Below are 25,023 nucleotides of genomic sequence, written 5' to 3'. Positions count from 1 at the left end.
TATCACAGGCGGATGGACGGACGGACGGACGGATGGACAAAGCCTCTTATAGAGATGCGTTGGACGCATCTAAAAACGGGACTCACTAGTTCGATGCCGTGTCGCCAAGAAAGGGCGGGATTTGGGTTGTGCGTACTCATTCATGAGAGCACTCGTGCACTTCGGGATTTGGGTTGTGCGTAGTCGTTCATGAGAGCGCTCGTGCACTTCGCCACGAAACCGCGGTTTATGAGACAAATGAACAATGACGAACAATGACGATAGTGAGTAGGCTACTACTTTAAATTTAATCTATGTCTTTTGTTAGATCACATTATCAGGGCTCTAAATAAGCATCCACCAAAAAAAACAAAACATCTTGCGTTTCCTACGTGTGTTCTATATTTGTTGAAAGTAGGGCTCTAAGTAAGCACCCACAAAAAAGCCCAAACATTTACGCTGGTTACGCGTTTCCTTAAATGTGTAGGTTTGTTTTTTAAGCCTTATGTTAGTTGACATTGTCCGAGTTCTAAATAAACTTACCGTATTGACGTACGTTGTGTAGCCTATTTTGACAGTACATTGTGAACAACATTGTATGCTTGTTGTGCCATTTTGATATTTATTTTCCAATCGGAGCTACTGCTAGAGTTGACGTTGACATTAGGGGGCATAAACGTTTTGATATTTATTTTCCAATCGGAGCTACCTGCTAGAGTTGACGTTGACATTGAAATGGGGACATAAGCGTTTGGACATGTTTTCGGTGTTCATATCTAGTGAACACTGCCTTAAAGCCTTTACCCACCTGTCCTGTACTGATTTATACAAGATACTATATAGCCTATGCTTTGCAACAGTTGTGACCTCGAATTCATCTGGAATGTAGGCCTATGTGTGTCTGTGTAGGCTATTGTCTTGACGGCAATTTAAAACAAACTAATAAAAGAACCAATTTTGCCATGTAGCCTATGCCACTTGTGGTTGTATCAGCCTGAGTATCGTCGGCTACATTGCTTATTTGAAGTGCCGGCATTAAAAAAACCTCAAGAAAGAACCGATAGCCTATGCCACTTGTGATTGTATCAGCCTGCACATCGTCGGCTAAATCGCTTATTTGAAATGTCGGCATTAAAAAAAAACTCCCAGAAGAACCTATTTTATAGTAGTAGGTTCATGTGGAAGGACCTATTTTATAGTAGTAGGTTCATGTGTTTGCATCAGAGTAGGGCCTAAGCCTCGTCGGCTAAATCACTTATTTTGGAATGTCAGCATTTTTTATAAAACTCTCAAACCTCAGTCAGTAGCCTATCGTCGGCTAAATCGCTTATTTGAAATGTTTGATTACTAATCATGCTGCAGCCTACTGAAACTGAACAACACGTAGGCCTATTCCGGCTATCAACCTCTCTGCACCGTCTTCAGAGCCGTCAGCTGTCTGTGGGGACGCGCACATCTTTGCTCTGCTCTAAATGACGTAAGACGTAAGTACAACCCCTCGGGCGCCACGGCGTCGAACTAGTGAGTCCCTCTGAAAACTGCTACTCAACCCACCCAGGTGCAGGTCACCCGCGGGTCATTGGGTGACCCATACAACACTAGTTTCCATGTAGCCTACTGTATTTGAGTGAAATGTGACCTCTGTTCTCTGTAATTTGCAAACATGAAATAAAAACTAAAACTAAGAACTGATACCCATTTACCTATCTCCCAAATGTATTAAGTAGGCCTATTATGTTGATTAAAGTGTATTTATACATTATAGATTTTGATGTACATCAATTAAACAAAAACTTTGTTTATTTGGAACATGGTGCAATAAACTTTTTATGAAGAGAATAAACTAGGCCTATAGAGTTTGTTTCTTTCACAGTAATCTGGTATCCTTTAATCTGGTATCCTTTAGCTTCATTTTGGGGGATGCTGCTGCCAAGTGAAACCCCCATGGCCACTCTCACTAGGGGCGACTATTGAGAATGTGATATCAGCAGCACTCTCACAAGGGGCGACTATTGAGAATGTGTTATCAGCAGCATCCTGTGTGGGCTGTCACCATGAGTCTTATTGTCACTCGAGGAAGTCTCTACTTTTAGCTCCACTGCCTCCACTAAGTCAGTTAGTTGTGCGTAGCAAAGAGAGATATCCTCCGCGCTCCTGCACTTCACAATCTGGTGCGTCTCGGGAAAGGACTTGGTAAATGCAGGGGAAGAAAGGAGTCACCGGAGCATCTTCAGATGTGGAAAGTAACTTGTTTTATTGGGCAAGCGCCAAGACTAACGTTTCGACGTTCACACGTCTTCTTCAGAGTCAATTGACTTAGTCTTGGCGCTTGCCCAATAAAACAAGTTAATTTCCACATCTGAAGATGCTCCGGTGACTCCTTTCTTCCCCTCAGTTAGTTGTGCCTCTGTGCCATGTCATTGCCATGCTGCGTTCATGTACGTCCGTCGTGTCAAAATTATTTCTTTCAAGTGTTGTTTTACAAAAATAAAATACACAACTTCAGAAGCAGGTGAGTGTTATCTTGAAGACTGGTATGATGCTGAAAATTTCATATGTGTAGTAGATCAATAGCAAAACCTATACTGTGCAGTAGATTAATAGCAAAACATATACTTTTCTGAGTGCATGTAAGTAACTAACTATGAGTGAACACAGTATACATTAAGAATTGTTTATTGTAGGCCTACTATATTTCATGGTGCAATATACTGTATGAGGTGATGTTTTTAGTGTAACAAGGCATTTTGCCACCGGTTTCTATTGTAGATACTGTGAAATATGATTCTGCTAAGAGACCTTATTTTATGTGGATGCTTTCTAACATGTGAGTACATTCACTGAACATAACGCTTTTGCTTCAGAGTTACATTGTATAATATATTTGTTAATCAATTTGCTTTGTTTTAATGTATTTAACGTCATTTAATCAATTCATCATGCGTGTTTGTTACAGCTGTTTTATGTTCAGATTACTCGGCCCACATGCCCGCAACCTTGGAAACAATCAATGGCTCGTGCATTTTGATCCCGTGCTCTTTTGTGGCCGGGGATGCGAGTGTCAGGGGTGCCGCCGGTGGGGTGTGGAGAAAAGGGTCCCAGTGGTTTAGCGGCAGTGTTGATGTGTTCAACTCCTCAAGATCTCAAAACCACCTTCACGGAGAGATACTTGGCGACCTTGCCAAATGGAATTGCACCTCAGTCTTGTATAACTTCAGCAGAGAATATGAGGACAAATATTTCTTTCGCCTGGAGAGCAAAGAAAAATTTACTTTTGCTCAGTACGTCTTGATTAATGTCAGAGGTAAGAAAATGGTCATGCCTCGCTTCATTGAGAGGACTTCTCGCCCGTGTAGCAGGGCCAATGGTGGTAGACAAGGGAAAACTGTAATGCATTACTAGTGTAACAAGTTCAGACACCAGTAAGTCGTGGACACCACAGAAGACCAAAGAGACAAATCAAATGTATATGGGGGTTTATTGAAACAAAGGACACAGAAGACAAATGGGAGGATCGGAGGAATAGCTGCTCACCTACAGGGGTATCAATGCAAAGAGGAAACACTACAATACTATAACCACTACAAATCCTAGGACTAGAGACACACAAAGTATCAGCATGCAAAGGGTTAAAGGCACTGCAAACTGTTAAGGGTAAAACCAAAACAAACACTAAATACATAAGACTGTGGTGAGCAGCTAACCCCTCACCCCAGCCAGTGGCCCAAGATGCACAAGTTTAAAACCCAACTAATTAAATAGACTATCTGTTTTAAATACAATTATCTTTATTAAGTTAAACACATAATATCTAAAAGCATAAAATCAACACACACATTATCAATAACAAACTACCATCTCACTGGGCCGCTGGCTAGAGTAATTGGTGGCGCACAGTGTCCCAGCACAGGTTGGCCACCCTGTCTGAGACAAACAAAACAAAATTAAGCAAGCACACACACACAAACCCTCAATCACACATTAAGACTGCACTCATGCACTCACACAACACCAACGGAACCCAGCTACAGGAGAGTCAGGTGAGTCACCAAGGTAAGTTAACCAGGTAAGTTTAACAGTCTCAATACATAAACACACTCAATATCTTTCACACAACACAGGCACTCAAAAGAAAATAAAGCTGCACGCCACCAACCTTACCCCCTTCACAATGGAGACCAAAGAGGCCCGGCACCTCCAACTTCCTGTTTTTAAAGGAAGCCATCATTTCTGACCGGGCACTTCCTATCCCTCAGCGCCACAGCTCCCCTATGGTCCCGGCCCAGTCATTGCACCCACCCCGAACAGTCCAACCTGTTACACCCCCCTCCGCTTTCACGCAGCCCGTCCTCGGGCTGACCTCAAGCATCCCGGTATCGTTCTGGCGGGACACCTTTGGTGGCACGGAGTGACCGACGTGGCCCCTCAGCGTCAGAGGCAGCCCCGTCCTCTGTGGACGGACGTGCAGCGGGAGTGCAAAACGTCAGTGGTGGTAGGAACCAGGTTGGTGGGAACAGCCAAGGAGTTGGGGGCCTAGGCACGTCTGCAGCTTGGGTTGAGGGTCCAGGTCCATCTGCTGCCGTCGCCGTTTCTTCCCCAGGGGCCTGTAAAGACAGAGGACAAGGCCGAAGCAACTTCCTATGCAAAACCCTCTCTTTCCCACTCCCCTTTTCAGGCTTAACAACATAAACAGGTACGTCAAGGTTTGGTTGTTTAATCACCACGTAGGGCATACTACTCCAAAAATTAGCAAGTTTGCCATGTCCCTTAGGACCAACATTACGAACCAACACCCGTTCTCCCACCATTAAAGGTCCAAGGAGACCCTGATTGTCGTGTTGTTTCTTTTGATGCTGCCCTGCCCCGCCAGTCAACTCACCCGCTCTCCGGTAGGCGTAGTGTAGGCGCTCATGGTGTCTTCTCACCCACTCCTCCACGGTACTCTGCTCATCCACAGGGTGCCCCAGCATCACATCCAGGGGGGTCCTGACATGCCGGCCGAACATGAGGTAGGATGGGGTATACCCTGTGGAGCTATGGACAGTGTTATTATAGGCATGCAGCATTTCAGGTAAGTAGTCGGCCCACCTTTGTTTCTTCTCATCCACCAGAGTTCCCAGCATTCCAAGTAGGGTCCGGTTGAAACGTTCTGTGAGGCCGTTACCCTCTGGATGGTAAGGAGTGGTATGACTCTTCTTACAGCCGTATAGTTCACAGAGCTGCTTCACCACTGCTGCCTCAAAATTTGGACCCTGGTCTGAGTGGAACCGGGACGGACAGCCAAAGTACTGTATGACCTGCTGCCACATGACCCTCACTGTGGTGGCTGCTGTTTGGTCTCGGGTGGCTGCTGCCCAGGCAAACTTGGTGAAGTGGTCAGTCAGCACCATGATGTTTTGAAAGCCCCCCACTGCTGCTTCGAGGGACAGAAAGTCCATGGTGACCAGTTCGAGAGGGTAGGAGGCAGCAATAGGGGTCAAGCCAACAGCTGACGTGCCAGGTCTTTTCCTAAGGATGCATGGCGGGCATTCTGAGTACCATTTCTGGACATCGGCAGCCATGTGTGCCCAATAGTAGTTTATCTGCAATGTTTTTAGAGTCTTTTCGGTTCCAAAATGTCCCATCTTGTCATGGCAACAGGTGAATGCCTCCCTCTGGAGACTTTGAGGGAGAAGGAGCTGGTAGCGCAGCATGTTGGTGTTTGGATCTTGAATGCACCGATACAGCACTCCTTCTCGAAGCCGCAGACGGGGCATCTCTTTCAACAGCCTCAGCACGTTGGGGGTCTCTCGTTCTCGCTCCTCCCGCCGCAAAGGCCTCTTTGTCTGGAAAACATGCAATACACGTGAGATTACAGGATCTTGCTGTTGTATTTCTGCCCACCTCTCCATTGTCCAGTCTTGTCCTATTCTGGAGCCCCCAGTGGGCGGTGGCTGGTCTGACACTGGTCCTGTAGAGGCTGCTGAGCAGGACCCTGAGAGGCAAGCTTGCACCACTTCAACGGTCACCTCTTCGAACCCGGGGACTTCCATGCCATCGTCTTCCTCTGGCACCACTGCAGCACCTACTGGGTAACGGGACAGAACATCAGCATTTACATTTGACTTGCCAGAGCGGTGTTTGACCTGGAATTTGTAGCTGGCCAGCCGAGCCACCCACCGTTGCTCCACTGCCCCTAATCGTGCTGTGGCCAGATGTGCAAGGGGATTGTTGTCAGTGTATACAGTGAAATCTGATCCAAGGAGGTACTCGTGGAACTTTTCAGTGATTGCCCACTTAAGAGCCAGTAGTTCCAATTTGAAAGAGCTATAATTAGCATCATTGCGTTCTGCACCCTGGAGACCCCTACTGGCATAAGCAATCACCTTCTCCTGTCCATCTTGTTTTTGAGAGAGCACAGCCCCTAAGCCTTTGTGGCTTGCATCTGTATAAAGCAGGAAGGGTAATGTGAAATCGGCAAATGCCAGGAGTGGTGCCTGCACAAGGCCTTGTTTTAGGGATTCAAAGGCTGCTTCACAATCATCTGACCAATTCCATGGGGGGCATGATGCTTTGGCCTTAGGTTTCTTGGTGGGGTGCCCTTCCAGTAGCTTATGCAGTGGTGCTGCTGTTTGTGAGAACCCCTTAACAAATCTGCGGTAGTACCCAGCCAGGCCAAGGAAGGCTCGCAACTCTGTTGTGGACTTTGGTACCTTCCATTCCTGAACAGCCACCACCTTGTCAGGGTCTGGAGCTATTCCAGCATCAGATACCACGTGACCCAGATACTGGACACTGCTTCGGAGGAGCTTGCATTTGTCTGGTTTCAACTTTAGACCCTGCTGGGAGAGGCGAGAGAATACAAAATCAAGGCGATCAAGGTGGCTATTAAAGTCTGGGGCAAAAACAATCACATCATCAAGGTAAATCAACAATGATTGATAGTTTTGATCTCCCAAGCAGCTCTCCATTAGGCGTTGGAAGCTTGCCGGTGCATTGCACAGTCCGAATGGCATTCGTTGGAACTCAAATAGCCCCATAGGAGTGGTGAAAGCCGTTTTGTCCATATCTTTTTGGTGCATTTTGACTTGCCAGTAACCTGACGCAAGATCAAGGGTCGAGTACCAGCGGGCCTTCTTTAAGCTGGCTAATGCTTCTTCCACCCGGGGTAGGGGGTATGAGTCTTTTCTGGTTACTTGGTTCAGCTGCCTATAGTCTACACAAAACCGAATGGAGCCATCCTTTTTCCGTACTAGGACTATAGGAGAGGACCATGGACTTGAGCTGGGTTTGATTATGTCTGCATCCAACATCCGTTTGATCAAAGCCTTGACCTCACCGTACAGATTTGGAGGGATCTGTCGATATCTCTGTCTGATTGGGGCTGCATCCCCTGTTGGTATCTCATGTAGGATGGTCTCCGTGCAGCCATAGTCCTCCTCATGCTGTGAAAAGACAGACTGATGTTTAGTCAACAGTGTGGCCAGTTTTTCTTTTTGCTCAGCTGACAATTGAACCCCTTCTAAGTCAAATTGAGGTGGTGGGTTGGCGCTCACACTACCTGCTTCCACTGCATTTACTGGCACCCCACTGGCTTCATTGGGGACCAACTGCAAGTCAGGACAGTCATCAAACACTTCACACACATTTAATGTCAGCAATTCTCCCAATTTTTGGTATGGGTACAAGGTCATTGGTGTATTACTGATATTTCGGACACGCACCTGCATTTGACCATTGTTCACATTCACCAGGGAGCGAGCCACCAGCAGTCCGTCTCTGGTGGGCAGCGGCTCCATGAGGGCTTCGTAACTTCGACCACAAGGTCCTTTTCGAGCTTTACAGTTCAAGAGCACCTCACGATTACCTGGAACTGTTACAGGGCGCCGACTGGCCAGACGGGCATAGCCCACGAACCCCTCTGGTGAGGTGAAGCGGTGTTCTTTTTGGCAGATGTGCATAGCTTTCTGCCACATGACTTTTCCAAAGGTGTTCAATGGTGGTTGCCTTTTGACATCACAGGGGGCACTGTTCTGGAACAAGATCTGCCAAACTTCTTTGATGATATTCATCCCCACTAGTGCAGACACTGTCAGACATGAATTTTTGACTACGATTACTCCCACATTCTCGAGGCTTACACCAGCAACGTCCACCTGAAGCGTTACATACCCCAGATATGGTATTTCTTTGCCATTGGCTGCTCTCAGCTTTAGCCAGGAGGTTGGATCCTTTAGCCGTTGACCATTCTTTCTGAAATGCTCTTCAAACCAGTCCTGACGCATCATGGATACTTGGGAACCAGTATCCAGCAGGCACGAGACAGCAACTCCATCCATGGACACCTGTATCATGGGGCATTCCCCAACAAGATCACAAGAGGGCAGACTTGTGCTTGAAGGGGCATTTCCAGCTGTGGAGTTAGCTACATGCAATGACAGGTGACTTGTATGGGGTGGGTCAGGTTTTGGCATGGACAGTGTCAAGGGGGACTGGTTTGTTGGTGGAGGGGTGACAGCAGAATGAGAGACTGGTTTGAGATGGGTAGGGTTTACTGCCTGTGACCTAGAAGGTGCATGTAGTGGATCATTTGCAAGTGGGCCTACCGTTTGATCCTCAACAGCAGGGGGCACTAGTTTAAAGTAGGCTGTGGGTTCTGCTTAGGGCAATTGCGGGCAATGTGACCAGGGGCTCCACAGTTAAAGCATATGGGGCGCCCTTGTTCATCATACTCACGGGGCCTTGGCTGTCGACCTGCCCGTTGGTGTCTCGGGGCTGGGGAATAGCTCCGTGACCTTTGGGGGGCCTGCAGTGAGCCATTGCTCTGGGAACTCCCCTGCTGTCTTGATTTCTGGAACTCTTCTCTAATACCCTGCAGGAGGGTCTGGGAGAGATTGTTCACTTGGACTTCAACTTCCTTTGACAGCTCTGCTTTCAGTTCCACTTTCAGTTTCTTAAGATCGTCCTCCCAAGGTTGCTTTTGTGTGGCATTCCTCACTGCTCCACAATAAGCATGGCCCTCTTCCTCCAACCCGGCGCGCAGCACTGCCTCAGTCTTCACATCTGAAAATGTAAGGTCATTATTCAATGTTACCTTTAGCCTCAGGTCCCTCTTCAGCCCTTCATCCGAAAGTCCAGAGATGAACTGGTCTCGCATCAGCACCTCTGGGTTCAGGATATTGGCAGCGTCCTTCACCATCATTTTTTGCCAACACTCCTGTAGGCGGAGCGCAAAGCCTCTCACACCCTCTTCAGAGTGTTGCCTACAATTGAAAAAGAGCGAGCGAGTGACTGAGGCAGAGGCAGGGCTGGCATACAAATCTTTAAGCTTTTGGAAAACTTTAGCTACTGTGTCTTTGTCAGTGTCAGGTAAAATGGCTATCTCCCGCTTTGCTTCCCCATCTAAGCAGTTAATAACCCAGTCAGTTTGGTTTTCTACAGGTACAGCACACATTCGAAACCACATTTCCAAATCACTTTTCCATTGTTTAAAAGAAATGTCATTTGCCCCTCTCCCCCCAGAGAATCTAGAACAAGGCATCATGTATGGAAAGAAAGATGGCATAGACAAAGCTCTTGGTCTCCCAACTCCCTCATTTTCATTTTGAGACATCTTCAATGGTGTACGACTTTGAAAAATTACTGGTGCTGCAGACTACGCCAAAGATGTAACAAGTTCAGATACCAGTAAGTCGTGGACACCACAGAAGACCAAAGAGACAAATCAAATGTATATGGGGGTTTATTGAAACAAAGGACACAGAAGACAAATGGGAGGATCGGAGGAATAGCTGCTCACCTACAGGGGTATCAATGCAAAGAGGAAACACTACAATACTATAACCACTACAAATCCTAGGACTAGAGACACACAAAGTATCAGCATGCAAAGGGTTAAAGGCACTGCAAACTGTTAAGGGTAAAACCAAAACAAACACTAAATACATAAGACTGTGGTGAGCAGCTAACCCCTCACCCCAGCCAGTGGCCCAAGATGCACAAGTTTAAAACCCAACTAATTAAATAGACTATCTGTTTTAAATATAATTATCTTTATTAAGTTAAACACATAATATCTAAAAGTATAAAATCAACACACACATTATCAATAACAAACTACCCTCTCACTGGGCCGCTGGCTAGAGTAATTGGTGGCGCACAGTGTCCCAGCACAGGTTGGCCACCCTGTCTGAGACAAACAAAACAAAATTAAGCAAGCACACACACACAAACCCTCAATCACACATTAAGACTGCACTCATGCACTCACACAACACCAACGGAACCCAGCTACAGGAGAGTCAGGTGAGTCACCAAGGTAAGTTAACCAGGTAAGTTTAACAGTCTCAATACATAAACACACTCAATATCTTTCACACAACACAGGCACTCAAAAGAAAATAAAGCTGCACGCCACCAACCTTACCCCCTTCACAATGGAGACCAAAGAGGCCCGGCACCTCCAACTTCCTGTTTTTAAAGGAAGCCATCATTTCTGACCGGGCACTTCCTATCCCTCAGCGCCACAGCTCCCCTATGGTCCCGGCCCAGTCATTGCACCCACCCCGAACAGTCCAACCTGTTACACTAGACTGATTTTGTGATACCTATTACAGTACATGACTTGAATATTAAATAGTTACAGTATGGGCAAAAGTTTGGGCACACCTTTTCAATCAAATACATTCTCTTTATTCTGTGGTTATTTACAATACATTGTACTTGTTTGTGGAGGGAATCACATGTAGAATTATGTGCTGAACAAAAAATGGTCAATTCTAGGCTGGCAGTTGTCCAACAGCAATGTCTGCTGTCTATCCACCTGACGTCAACATGGCACAACTAATGGCCCTACACGTTTCAACAAACTATTTTGTCTATTTTCATGTAAAAATACCAAGTCAGTCAAGTCAATCTTAATTGAACAGAAAAGTCATTCAATAACTCATTAGCATTGTAGAACTAGAAATTTAAGACGTTTAAACCTTAATTAGGTATTTGCTAGTGCAAGCAATATTTTCTCGATCTGATAATGAGTCACTTGGTCTAACATAGCTGGTTATCTAGGTGGAACAGTGGTATAAAAAGTTAAAGTAGAAACGAAACACCCTACCACAGATTCCCTCCAACACAGGTGACTTCTCCAAATACCTTCCTATAGACCAAGTGACTCAATATCAGATCAAGAAAAAAATTGTGAAATGCTTGTATTGGCAAGTACATAATTCAAGCGCAAGCACAAAATTCTTTATGTGTTCATGCAGTTTTGATGCCCTCCCTAAAAATCTACAATGTATTGTAAATAGACACTGAAATAAAGGGAATGCATTGAATCAAAAGGTGTGTTCAAACTATTGGCCTTTACTGTAACTAGATGAGTCCCATGCCATTTATGTTTTACTGTAAGTCTGTTTTGTAAAAGGAGTGTTTGACTAGGCCCAAGGGCACCAAACAGGGACTGAAACTACTTTGTAGCGATGTCTTGTTTAGGTTTCAGCCACACAGTTCTTTTATAGCCTACTAATATCATATTCAGTAGTATTTTTGTAAGTCAGTGCAGTTTTTAGAACAAAATGGCATACGAATGAAAAACTTCTCTCCAAACAGTTCCCCATTTAGTTCACAATCAGTCATATTCATATTTGACCATGCTAAAGAGGAAGTGGTGTTAGTTAATCAAGCTCATCACATGTAGCCTAACTGAAAACCTATATATATACTGGCACTAAAATCAGATGCAACTTCCTTGCGTCTCCCCAAACAGATGGTCTGCCTCAGCCATATCTCATCTTGCCTCAGTTCCCCCTTCATGAGGGTGTCCTTGTCACCCTGACCTGCACTGCAGCCTCCCACTGCCCCCACGACCCCCCAACTCTGGTCTGGAGCCCCATGCTCAACCGCAGTACACAGACCCTGCGCACCAAAGAAGATGGTACCCAGGAAGTGATTTCCGTGCTTAGTTTTGTCGCCTCGTGGGAGCACAACAGTCTGAACATGAGCTGTGGGGTGACACATCGCCTACTAAGTCAAGCCACCGTCCAGGAAACGGCACATCTTTACGTATATTGTGAGGGTCTTAAGGGCTCTGCATACTTCACGTGCGCACTTTGTCGCGAGTGGCGCGAGAACCATTAATGACGTCATCACTTGCGACAGACTATTCATACTTAAGAAGCGCCTTGCTCGCATTGTCGGAAGTGCCCTCTGCTGTTCATGAGAGAAACGGCAGTATTTTTCGCAACTCGCAGCGTGAGTTCTACTGATGTATAAAATAGAAAGCCAAACACGGCTGCTGTAGGGCTACTGAACGTCTGACTTGTGACTTACCACATTGAAACATATATTTTTTGTTGTAGCCTACATTGCCAGATAATTCCAAGACCATGTGAGAGCATTGTTCTGGCGGCAGAATTTATAAATAGATCGCCGAACACAACGTGCTTCTGAACAAAGTAAACAATTGTTTCACTGAACAACATTTAAGAGAGAAGATAAAATAACTCTCTATGACATTTTATTATCCTCAAAATGATGCAGGATCCATTCTGTAGTAGCCTACAGTAGTTGTAGCCTCTCTTCGCAACTCCTGCTTTGTCTGCCTATCTGCGTGGTCGCTGGTGGCGCACGACAAGTTAGAAAAATCCTCGTGTGCACGACGTGGCGACACGCGCCGAATTTTGAGCTTACGACGGGGGGCGTGTCGAAATTTTAGGTCACGTGACGGCGCGCGCCATCGTCGTGAGTGAAGTATGAAGGAGACTAGCACCACTCACGACTAGTATGAATCCCCCTTTAAGCTTCTCTCTCTACAAAACATGAGCTGTCTTTCTTCAGTTTCTTCATTTCTGCATTAATTTCTTTTTTTTCCCTCATTTGATGTTTTTAACTTGATATTTTACAGACTGATATTGTTTTGTTAACAGTCTTTCAGCTTTAGGCTATACATTTTGTTAATGTTTGGGCCTGCCTTCAAAAGAGTTTCCACAATTTTATGCTAGCTAGACTTAATAGAGTCCCCTGCCGGTAAAGAAATTGTAGTGTAATATATTTTTGAGCTGAGGCACTACAATGCTAGCCTGATTATCATCGACTTTCAAATCTCTTCGAGACTTGGTCTGACCAAGAGCATAACAATTAACATTTCCCAAAATAGCATGGTTGACCTGCCTCCCTTGGTTTGCTAATGGTTGTATGCTTCCCGACAAAGTGGGAGGAGTTCCCGTTTTTTCGGGAGATCAGTAACGATATTGTATTGCTCTTGGCCTGACTAGAAGCAAAGCTGAAGATGTTGCGTCACTAGGAGGGCACGACCTGGCTACTACAATGCTACAGTAAGTAGCTATTTCCATTGTCTTCCAGATCCACCGAAGAACTTGTCTGTGTCCGTTAACTCATCCCAGTGCATGATGGATCATCCCATGACATTGTGCTGCCATGGTGTAGCCAACCCCCCTATTAGCAGCTATAGATGGTTCAAGAATTCCAACGGTACTAGTGAGGTACTGGAGTGGACGTCCCAGAAAGTAACTTTGAACATGACAAACACAAGCCCTGGCACATACCAATGTGAGGGAACCAATAGTGTTGGTGCATCCAACTCTTCAACACTGCAGCTGAAGGGTGAGTATTAAAGGGGCATTCCACCGGTGGAGACATGAATATGTATTGAAAGTGGGTCATATATGTACAGTAGTAGAATAGTAGCATAAATTTCTAATTTGCTGCCTTCTTGGCCGAGAAAAGGCAGAGAACGACTTTTAGTGCTTGTGGATTTGTGACAACAATCCCCATAATGCATTGCAATGCTCAAGTTCCACAGGCCACACCCAGGCAGCTCTGCCAGTAACTTACTGAAGCCTCACTAGGGGTGCATCCCAATATGTGTCCTTGCCTCCTCCACTTGTGCTTGTCTCCTCGTCCCGCCTCCTGGCCCCTCCTCCGTGGAGAAAACGATAAAGTTTCCCAGCTGTCAGCCTCGCCACAACAACTTTTGAGGGACTGTTTTTCATTCACTATCCCAATTGCAAATGAGAAAAAGACTTTACAATTGAGCTTTTGCAAGATATTGAAATATAATGTTGTTGTCAGTGATGTCATCATGACGAGAAGCAAGTGGAGGAGGCAAGTGGAGGAGGCAAGGTCACATATTGGGATGCACCCCCTGTGTGCTCTAGATACCGCAACGGCTACATGCGCATTTAGACAGCAATGCATTCTGGCTTAAAATGTTGCATGATGGTGGTTAGATGTGTTTGTAGATTAAACTGGTGCAAGCTCATTACCTTGTGCATATTTGTGGCCGACTTTAAATGCGCTGTTTTTAATACCACCCACATCGTGACAACAAGTTCTCGCTCACGTGGTGTCTACATCGATCGACAGCAACAAAGTCGTCTGGGGCTAATGCCAGTGATTTCAAAAGCACTGGCACACTGATCTGTGATAGGTCTGTTAGTGCATCATATGGGCGGGTTGAAAGGGTGGGAAAAAGGCTTGTAGTCTCAATAGAAATCCACCTCTCTTACATTTCCTCCTACAATTACGCAAAATGACGATTTTTACATCATTGTAGGAGGAAGTGTTAAGAGGTGAATACGGATTTCTCCTGTCTCAGGGGGAATTGAGAGAGAGTTGCACGACCATTCAAAAGTATGACTGGGTGTCTAGCAATGGAAAGCCTAATGCAAATGGGTGGAGTGTCCCTTTAAGGGCCTGTTGAAATAAATAGAAGCCAGGACTGGGTATGTAGAAAACTGTGGCCTGATGGTTAGTCTGCCTTTGTACCACTTTGGAAAGATGCTGGAGGAATGAATAGCCAGCACTCTCCCGCACTATAACCGAAATGTGGGGCAATCGCTATTCCGACATAGCGCTATTCCGACATGCCGCTATTCCGACACTTTTTAGGGGTTAGGGTTAGGGTTAGGGTTAAGGTTAGGGATGTCGGAATAGCGGCATGTAGGAATAGCGGCGGACGGTGGAAAACGTGTCGGTATTCCGACAATAGACATGAACGTCGGAATAGCGACATGTCGGAATAGCACCACGTAACCGGCTGAAATGCCTTTGAGCCAGGCATCTAACCCCACACTAAATGCAGTGCTGTGTCCTTTTACTCTAATGATACACTAACTTGGAGTACCTGCAGTCTGCGATGTTGTACAGAATTTGTTGATGTCAGTCAGTCTGGTCAACTAGCTAGTTGAAATTCTCAGAAAAAACAGAGATTCTACAAAGTCATTCTCTGTTTATCTTTTGAAGAATTGTTTCAGCACCCCGTCAGTGCTGTAAACCCAGTGTGGACTTCATGCGGAACTATCTGGCGAGAGCTATATTAAGGCAGACATTGCTACAGCTGCATTTACAGTACTATGTTGTTAATACTGAGGTGTTGGGGGTTCATTCTTTTCCACATCAAATGAACTATTCACCATGCTTTCATAGTGAGCTATATTCCTCTCAGATCGGTTTTTATCATTGATGCATTGATCTTCTCTCCTAAAACACATGACATGATTCACCTTACACAGATGTGAAATTCACATATAACTCAGGACACAACTTATTTTAAATGTCATTACTTTTTAAGTAATTCTAAATATAATGTCATCGTACACTGTAGCTGCACTGACTATCTCATGCTTCATGTATTAATCTTTGTCCAATATTTTCTTGTTTTACAGTGCCAGTAATTTTGCACTTGGAACATACATCGAGTACTATTTGGATGTACATTGGGGTTGGATGTGGAGGTTTCATTCTTCTCCTCTGTGGGGCAATATTTTGGCTCAGGTATTTTTTTTTTTTCGATTCATATTTCCAATGTTATGCGTTAGCCTACGTTGTGCATAGACTTTATCTTGTGTATCGTTCTTTCAGATTTAGGAAAGAGCCAACTGGAGTGCAGGCTGAGGATGAGGTAATGATTTCTATAACTGTCGAGGTGTGGATTGCTTGATTTATTTTAGGGGTAATTCTGTTTCACGGGAAGCTGTGGCATAATGGTCAGGGAGGTGGTATTAAAGGGGTATGCCACTATTTTGGGGCTTAATACAGTTAAAATCGTTGGCCAGGGTTTATAAAGGTGGTAAAGTGTCTTATTTTTCATGTTAAGCGTTGTCTTGCTTTAAGACAAGTTAAAAGAGGGAATATGTCGCTAAGCTAGTGAAAGTCAATGGATCCGTGCTACACCCTAACCTCTGCCTACACCTCCAGTCATAGCTGAAGTGTTCCTTAGCAAGCCACCTAACCCCACATTGCTCCAGGGACTGTAACCAATGCCCTGTTAATAACTGTAAATCGCTGTGGATAAAAATGTCAGCTAAAGTGTTACGCTGGGGGTTGGAAACCTTTTTCATTCGAGGGCCACTTCAAATTTTATTAAGTCCTCCAAGGGCCATACTATGAACACAGACCAGGATTTCCCGTGCACTTTAGGCCTATATTGAAGGTGGCCACCTTCACAACAGACCCCACCTTTACTAGGTTCCCTGAAAATAGAACTTAATTGTATTGCAACTGCAATATCTTCTGCAATTTTTTCACATTTCATGTGAATCTGCAGAAAATTAAATGTTTGTCGGGGGTCGGATACGATGGATTCAAGGGTTGTAAACGACCCTCGAGACATAGGTTCCTCACCCCCTGGTGTAATGTAACGTCTCTGTAATGTACTGTATGTAATTCGGCATCTTTGTTTTCCTCACAATGTGGTGAAACTCTCATTAATCTCGCCCACAGAATATGTATGCCAATGTGACCAAAGGCAACCAACGCTTCGCAGGATGCACCCCAAACGACCCAGATGACCCAGATGACAGCTTGTACTGTAACCAATCCCCACCTGCAGCCACAACGCCAAAGAGAAGTAAAGTGGTGCAAACTAGAGATGACATTTATGCAAATTGCTGATTACAAATGGGTCATTTCACGGGAAATCAGACACTTTGGGACCCGACCGACACAGATTCCAATCATACTTGCTGTGCCTGTTTAGTAGCAAGGTAGGACCCCAGAACTGCATTTGTGTGAATCTGACGCCAATATTAAGGGAGAAACAGACTAGCAAAGGTTTACATATGAGGGTAGGAGACTATGCATTCCGTCTTGATTATATCAGTCAGTGCAAGTCACAAAAAGATGTCTGTGATGTTATTTGAAAGCTCTTTTCTAGCTCTACAAATTACACAACAGCATGGAATACAACAACCCTCAGAATATGAATGATCATAAATTAAAAAATTAAAAATTGAATATCAAAAAAACCTATATTTTAAAATGGCCAGTTCCTTGTCTAAACATAGCCTGCAATGTCATGAACAACACCTGAAATGTTGGTGTTTGGTTCTTTATTCATTTCAGAGATAATGGGACTCAAAAATATGGCATCATACAAATCACCTATTAATAATATGGTAATGCCATAGTAATATCACATGACAGCATGTCTATTGGAATATGTGAAGGATGGAAATGGTCCATGAGGATGCAGGAAGTTCAGTTTCACCTCTCCAGTGCTCGGCATACATTCCTCAACACATGCTAGCCACTAGTTGCCATCATATACAGCTACAACATACCCTTTGATGCTTGAACATTAAGAAAATGAGCTTATTCTTTCAACCCTGCCTTCTCTGAATGCTGAATATGGTCTAGCTTCCACTGTGTCCATTGACAATGGAAGAAGCTGTGTAGTTTTCGAGTACCTGGAATAGGGACCGACGAGGGTGCAGGGCCCACCGGGAAAATGCCTGTTATGCCAGATGGCCAATCCAGTCCTGTCGCTGACACTACTCTATTACTACTTCATTGCAACTCATTTCAACCTTTATGTCCCATTATCTCTGAAATGAATAAAGAACCAAACACCCTATTGTCAGGTGTTGTTTATGACCTTACAGGCTATGTTTAGACAAGAAACCGGCCATTTCAAAATACATGTTTTTTTGATATTCAATTTTTAATTTTGCAATGTATCATAATTCACATTTTGAAGGTTGTTGTATTCCATGCTGTGTGTGTAATTTGTAGAGCCTGAAAAGAGCTTTCAAATAACACCACAGGCATCTTTTTGTGACTTACACTGACTGATATAATCAAGGCTGAATGTATAGTGTCCTACCCTCATATGTAAACCTTTGCTAGTCTGTTTCTCCCTTAATATTGGTGTCAGATTCACACAAATGCTGTTCTGGGGTCCTACCTTGCTACTAAACAGGCAGAGCAAGTATGATTGAAATCTGTGTCGGTCGGGTCCCAAAGTGTCTGATTTCACATGAAATGACCCAAATGGGATGCTCTGAGATACCATACATGGCCATTAACAGTTAAAGGCACTGCTATATGTGATATGGGTGCCATTTTGAGGTTAAATGCATGTGAAACGTAAATGGAACAGTCCACCAGGAAATATGCTCATTTCCTCCCCTTGCTTTAAATAACTGTAGCCTATTTACCATTCTCCTGCTGTTCCAGCCATTGTCTGAGTCTGGTGATATTACTTAGCATTTATCATTAAACCTGGTGCTACTGAAAACTGAATGGTACCAGCTGGTCTTATACCATCCAAGGATAGGCCTTAGAAGGAATATAACCAGAGAATACCAGACTGGCTGATTGTGCGTAGGTCTACAGATATGGTAACGAACAAAGCAGCCAGTTTCTGACCCATCCTGTAAGCAAAATCTACTCTCTGAGTGATCATTATAAATACATGCAACTAAGTGGCAATTAGAATGCAATGCAACTAGAATGCAAACACTCAGATGTGCAAAATGTAGTGGGTGGGTGTCAAAATCTCGGGGGAAGTGAGTCAGCAGTATGCATATTACATTATGCATTATGCATATTACAGCATATTATTTTAGTACCCAAAATGTGTAAGTCTGATTGCTGCCCTGAGCAACCAAGACGGCTTTATAACATTGTTGTTGATGAGGGTTAGATCTGCTTTTCAACTGATAATAGTTTTGGCTTTCAAGTGTGCAACAGAAATAAGGTACATTGACATATAAGAAGAACGCATCTACTCGGAAATGCAGAATGTGGTTGGAGGGTGACAGACACTGCTGCTGCATTGTAATTGCATAGTGTGCCTGCATTAAAAACAAACAAACCAAAACTTTGTTCCAACAAATGCAAAGAAAGAAGAACAGTTTTCAGTGTGCTGTGTTTTCTGTACTTATAACATTGATCAAGTTTTCCTGCCTTAGTCTACGGAAGGCTTGTGCACAAGGACTTCCATGTGCTTTGAAAAAACAAACCTTATTCGTATAGTTTGTGTCTGCTGCCGGATTAAATTATCCACCTTGGAGGAAAATCAGCCATACTGAAGAATGCAACATGACCGAAGTACCCTGACAATAATTCATCTGCACAGGAAGGCAGAATGTGGTGGGTGGGTCGTGGGTGTCAAAATTTGTCGTTTTGTTGAAGGAAAATAGGCCCACCGCAATGACATTGCACTCATTGTGTGTCTGCCTGTGTGAAAAAGGCAACCTGCTTTTTCACCGTTGACCACTTCCCCCTCCCCAACTACAACAGGTACACTGACAAACATTTCCAAACTCACTCGCGACTACCGGCACACGCAATTAGCGCAACGCAGACATTCCTTCATTCATACATAGGCTACACTCATTAGCGTCATGCATATGCTGTTACTTACTCGGTTCCTCCGTAATGACTTGGCACACATTTCCACCGCATATTTCCAACAGGGTTAATTGAATGTAATTTTGGCGCCAAACACCACCTGACCAGGTAATTAGTAGTCCTTTAACTAGGGAATGTTTTTGCCACTCTTGAGAGAGAGATGGAGGAGGAAGGTTGGTGTTTGTGCTGCTGCTGAGGTTTGCCTAATCTTTGAACTTAAACTATTTATTAGCCGGTCCTGAACAACTCTCTGGTTGGTTTTTGTTTTCTTCATTTTGAAAGTCTTTTGTTTTGTCACATTTTGCGCACTTGTAAATAAAGCCTCACTAGCACAATTTCTGCATCTGGTTGCCGCCTCTGTCAAAGTCTCCTTCAACCTCTGTGTGCCTTGGCGCTAAAATCCCGTTGTGAGAGTGGACACCCAAGCCCACTTCAGGGCTGATAGTATTCAGGCTCCATGCCTGATTTCAGGCTCGACAGAGTTTGCAAAAATATATATAAAATTATATATATAAACATTGATAATAATTAGCCATTAGGTTATACTATCAGGCTTGACTAATGGTCATACACAGGCTATTAAATGTTTGAATAATGTGTCAAAATAGCCCTACGTTGCGTCACTATGCAGTATCTTGTCGTCGTCGTTAGAGCAGGGAAAAAAGTTCAGGCTCAGGATTTTTTTCCACTTTCACCCCTGCCACTTTTTCACAGTTGGTGGCAGCGGTGGGATTGTGGCGCCCCCTGTAGGCACGGAGGAAGAAGCTGACGAGACAGGCCCAGGTGTGAAGATGGCTGATGTTGCTATGGAAGAAGAAGGTGAGAGGCGGAACATCAACTGCCTATATGAACTGCTCCAGAGGGCCCTGCTTAACCAAGAACATGAAGCGAAGATGCAGGACGAAAGATGGAAGAGCATTCAAGAGCAACTTCAAGGTTTCAATGATGAGCTGGAACTGGTGAGGTCAAGGTTAAAGAGTGGTGATGCTCAACCACTGCCGGTGCCCGCTGCTTCAGAGTCGTCGCCTGCTGCTGTTCCTGTTGCTGCCAATTCTGTCACTGCTGATCCTGTCGCTGGGCCTGGTGATGTTCCTGTGCTACCTCCTGCTGCTGTTCCTGTGACACCCCCTGCCCAGCTGCTTGAAGCGATGCCTGCTGCTGTTTTTCCTGCTGCTACTGCCGCTGCTGACCCCACTACACCTCCTGCTGTGCCTCCTGCCGAATCTCTCGCTGCTGCTGCTGCCGGTCGTACTCGTCCCGACTGTTGCTGTCCCTGCTGCCATTCCGGTGGCTGTTCCTGCTGCTGTCCCTGCCAGTGTTCATGTGATGACGCCTGCTGCACCGCCTGCTGCACCCTGCACCACCTGCTGCACCACCCGGGAGGTCTGCCCTGCTGCCCGTTGCTCCCCAGATGACTTCAGCCCCCCTGCACCCAGTGCATAGCCCAGGAATATGGTGTCCAGCTGCCTGGACCAGAGCCAAGGCTGGAGGAGGGAGACGACATGGAGCAGTACCTCACCACGTTTGAGAGGCTGGCTGTGGCTTACCGTTGGCCACCTGCTGACTAGGCCATCATGCTGGTGCCCTACCTGACCGGTAGAGCGAGGGCCGCATATGTCATCTTGGCTAAATATGAAATTAATGCTGAAGTGTATCGCCAGAGATTCAGAGACCCTGGCATTCAGTCGACTGAGACGCCGAGAGAGTTTCACCATCGCCTGAAAGACTTGTTTCAGAAGTGGATCAAGCCTGAGCGAAGAACAGTGGAGGAGATCGTTGACCTGCTCATATTGGAACAGTTCCTGCGCTCCCTGTCGCCAGAGGTACGGACGTGGGTGAAGGAGCACGACCCACGCACAGGAAGCAGAGCTGCTGAGCTGGTGGAGGCCTTTCTTGCTGCTCGACGTGGGTCTCAAGACTTCCGTTTCCAGCACATGCGTCGGCCGGCTGATGGGACTGCACCTGGGGCTGGTGGCAGTGAAGCTGGTTCGAGGCGCGGTGAGCAGTGGAGGGATCCAAGCCGTGCTGCATCTCCACCACTGCAAAGACCATCTCAACCAAAGAAACTCAACAGATGAACAATCTCTAGGGGGGAAATGCATTGGCCACGGTGTAGTACGGGGGCGTTGCCTGAGGACACGAGTGGATGGAAAATTAACTCCCTTGCGCATAGTCATTGGTCAGTGGGTGCGATGGATACAATTTCCATACTCCCTTGCGCATGGTCAGTGGGGGCGACACCATGATGGCTAATTTGTGGCCAAATTAATGGCAGCTGTTGGTCAGCAGTAATTGCTGGGGGTAATTAAGGACAGCTGACAAACATTCACGCTGTCCTATGACCTGTTCCACACTCCGACCCTCGCGGAAGTGTCATTGCATGCTTCTCTGATGCGTCCAATACTGACCATAGAAGAAGAATAAAATTTCCGTACTCCCCTCGCCATCATTTCATACTACGCTGTTATGACGTGAGTAAGCCCTCTTGTCTCAAGCCTCTTTGATCTCAACCTACAGACCCGGCAGACACCAACTCTCCGTCACCAGTGAAGCAAGAGCTGAAGGTGTGTTACTTTTGTGGCCAGCTGGGCCACTTCATCAGATTCTGCCCGAGCAAGAGACGGAAAGGCTCTGGTATGACTGCGGAGCCGACGTGTGGCTCTCCTGTGCATCCAGGAGGGGTGCAAACCACAGACTTCGCCGCAGCCGCCGAAAACACCAATGGGCTGTGCCACCTGAGCCAGACACAAGGCCTTGGTTACCGTGGGCTGCAGAAGGACTAAGCTGGGGCCCAGCATTGCCCTCGTTCCCAGACCAAGGGTGGTGGACGTCTTAGCTCTCCACCACAGTGTCGAGCTGCCAGAGGTGGTGGGAAATGTGAAAAAGGCAACCTGCTTTTTCACCGTTGGCAACTTCCCCCTCCCCAACTACAACAGGTAGCCTACCCTGACAAACATTTCCAAACTCACTCGCGACTACCGGCACACACGCAATTAGCGAAACGCAGACATTCTTTCATCCATACACTCACATTAGCCTACCATCATGCATATGCTGTTACTTACTCGGTTCCTCCGTAATGACTTGTCACACATTTCCACCGCATATTTCCAACACTTTGCACCTGCATTCCCCACGACATGACAAACACTGATAGTACCCAGTTCCCTGTCCCCCACATTCTGTGTTCCCCCAGGAAACCTGAGCTGACGGTTCCAGAAGACTTTTAATGTTTGTTTTGAACTTGGGGAAATGGACGATTGGGGCAGTGGGATGTTAAATTTCTGATGATGATTTTAGACCTGTTAAGTATTCTAAATGTATATAATGTTGTAAAATGAAAAAAGGGGGAAAAAACGATTTTATTGTCTTGTGCCAGGTGGCAATTGATGTAGTTTTTAACAAGGTAACAAAAGTTGGGTTAATTGAATGTAATTTTGGCGTCAAACACCACCTGGCCAGGTAATTAGTAGTCCTTTAACTAGGGAGTGTGTTTGCCACTCTTGAGAGAGAGAATGAGGAGGAAGGTTGGTGTTTGTGCTGCTGCTGCTGCTGAGGTTTGCCTAATCTTTGAACTGTAACTATTTATTAGCCGGTCCTGAACAACTCTCTGGTTGGTTTTTGTTTTCTTCATTTTGAAAGTCTTTTGTTTTGTCACATTTTGCGCACTTGTAAATAAAGCCTCACTAGCACAATTTCTGCATCTGGTTGCCGCCTCTGTCAAAGTCTCCTTCAACCTCTGTGTGCCTTGGCGCTAAAATCCCGCTGTGAGAGTGGACCCCCAAGCCCACTTTTTCATAGCCTGCTTGAACATCCTGTTGTATTGCTGTATCCGTGTAGATGATGTTGATCGTAGATCAACTCCTGTGATCATACTGTAGGCCTATTTATGCAGGTGTTCATCATTCTTCATTCATCAACCCACTCATTGGCCCATCCACCTGTCTGTCACATTATGCAAACCTAGGCCTATGAGGTCTACTGGGTTCCTGCTTGAATGTTCTCATGACCTGGAGGTTTTGGAAAGGCTTTCACAAACGTTTTCTAGTAGAATAAGATTAATCAAACCCCACCTTGCCTTGGGTGTTGTCCCCTCCTCCATCCTCTCTTTCTGTGGCGTTTGGTGGCAGCTTGCATAAGATGTGCACTACTGTCACCTACAGTGCTAAGGGAGCTCCATTTATTCTCAACCTTAAGTCTCCTATGTTCTCCTAACCTAAGGTCTCCTAAATAGTGCAGGTGGATATGTCAGAAAAAAGAGGTTTAGGAACATTTCATATAGATTTTTCCAAATTGTGTTTTTTATCAACTACAAACCCCATAGTCTTCAAATCCACCTGTTTCCATTTTTTCCCGAAGTGGAAACGCCCAAAATCCAAGATGGCGGATATGCAGTCAGATTCTAACACAATTGAATGTAATGGAAGGACACATGTCATATACATTTTTTGAATTGGTGTTTTTTAGCATCTCTTGGACCCCCTGAATACAAAACTACCTGATTCTATTTCCCCCCTTCATTTTTAGAACCAAAATCCAAGATGGCTGACATAACATATAGCAAAAATGACATGTTTGGTGTTTTGAGGTCTCTAAAGTCAGTGTTTTTTCCTTGTATTTTTAATATTCTTGATGTATACAGGACCGTTCAGTCAGTCATTACATACACTTTTTTCAAAAATCATTTAAAATTTATAAAAATTCAACATGACATCTAGAAAACGATTGCACTCTTCTCTAGTGTATATGGCCAGCTAATGTGTCTCATCCCAAATCTGAGCTGCTGGCCCCTTTGATAATTTGTGTTTTATATTTCTAGGACCCCCTCTGAAAACAAAACAATCTGTTTCCAATTTTTAGAAGCAAAATCCAAGATGGCCAACATTGTAGCAAAATATGAACATTTGGTATTTTCAGGTTTATTAAGCTATTATGCTATTTTGTACGCCTATTGGTAATATTTTGATAGTCACATAACTGTCATTACATTAAATGTTTCGTCTCATAGGAAGAGCATCTGGAATTTGGGGTGACACACTGTAAATCTTGTGCGCCCATGTCGGCTAGCAATTGGCTAGTTGCAAAAAGGTGGCCTGTTGCCTCCAACTAAACTCTCTAGACTGATCAGAAAGTAAAAGAAAATCCTATTAATTCATTTCATAGAACAACTGTCCAAAAGAATGGACAAGAGGACCACCTTCATGAAATTCCCAACATTACAGAATAATGTGCAGCATCATTGAGGGAGCCAGTTTCATTTCATTTTTATGTAAATTATTTTCATAAAAGATTCACACTTGTGCCACTTATACGGTACCTCATGATGCCAAAGGTCTCACAAAGGTCAGTGTATGATAGTGTGGCCATTACTAGGATCGTGGGTGTGCTCTCACTGTCAGGCCAATGAACCAG

At 45.0% G+C, this 25,023-nt stretch overlaps 2 protein-coding genes across 2 annotated transcripts; both read left to right on the top strand.

Moving 5' to 3' along the window:
• The first annotated feature begins 2,407 nt into the window (after positions 1–2,407).
• LOC134456102 (sialic acid-binding Ig-like lectin 12) lies at positions 2,408–21,026 on the top strand. Its single transcript, XM_063207536.1, has 8 exons — positions 2,408–2,491; positions 2,936–3,283; positions 11,723–12,025; positions 13,318–13,578; positions 15,642–15,750; positions 15,838–15,877; positions 16,699–16,825; positions 20,326–21,026. Exons 1-8 carry the CDS (start codon positions 2,416–2,418, stop codon positions 21,024–21,026), a joined length of 1,965 nt encoding a protein of 654 aa, XP_063063606.1. The 5' UTR covers positions 2,408–2,415.
• LOC134455464 (zinc finger protein 449-like) lies at positions 21,013–23,318 on the top strand. The gene has a single exon (XM_063206528.1). It carries the CDS (start codon positions 21,186–21,188, stop codon positions 21,687–21,689), a length of 504 nt encoding a protein of 167 aa, XP_063062598.1. The 5' UTR covers positions 21,013–21,185; the 3' UTR covers positions 21,690–23,318.
• Positions 23,319–25,023: the final 1,705 nt, after the last annotated feature.

This window comes from Engraulis encrasicolus, chromosome 9 (genome assembly GCF_034702125.1).
Source record: "Engraulis encrasicolus isolate BLACKSEA-1 chromosome 9, IST_EnEncr_1.0, whole genome shotgun sequence".
NCBI classification, from domain to species: Eukaryota; Metazoa; Chordata; class Actinopteri; order Clupeiformes; family Engraulidae; genus Engraulis; species Engraulis encrasicolus.
The sequence above is the reverse complement of the archived record's forward strand: the minus strand, read 5'-3'. Positions and strand labels throughout refer to the sequence as shown.

Excerpts from the sequence above, each read along its gene's own strand:
- LOC134456102 (XM_063207536.1), top strand. The coding sequence starts at position 2,416 with ATGTACGTCCGTCGTGTCAAAATTATTTCTTTCAAGTGTTGTTTTACA. Across the intron at positions 2,492-2,935 it reads ATACACAACTTCAGAAGCAG|CTGTTTTATGTTCAGATTAC; the intron begins GTGAGTGTTATC and ends TGTTTGTTACAG. Across the intron at positions 16,826-20,325 it reads AGCCACAACGCCAAAGAGAA|TTGGTGGCAGCGGTGGGATT; the intron begins GTAAAGTGGTGC and ends ACTTTTTCACAG.
- LOC134455464 (XM_063206528.1), top strand. The coding sequence starts at position 21,186 with ATGCTGGTGCCCTACCTGACCGGTAGAGCGAGGGCCGCATATGTCATC.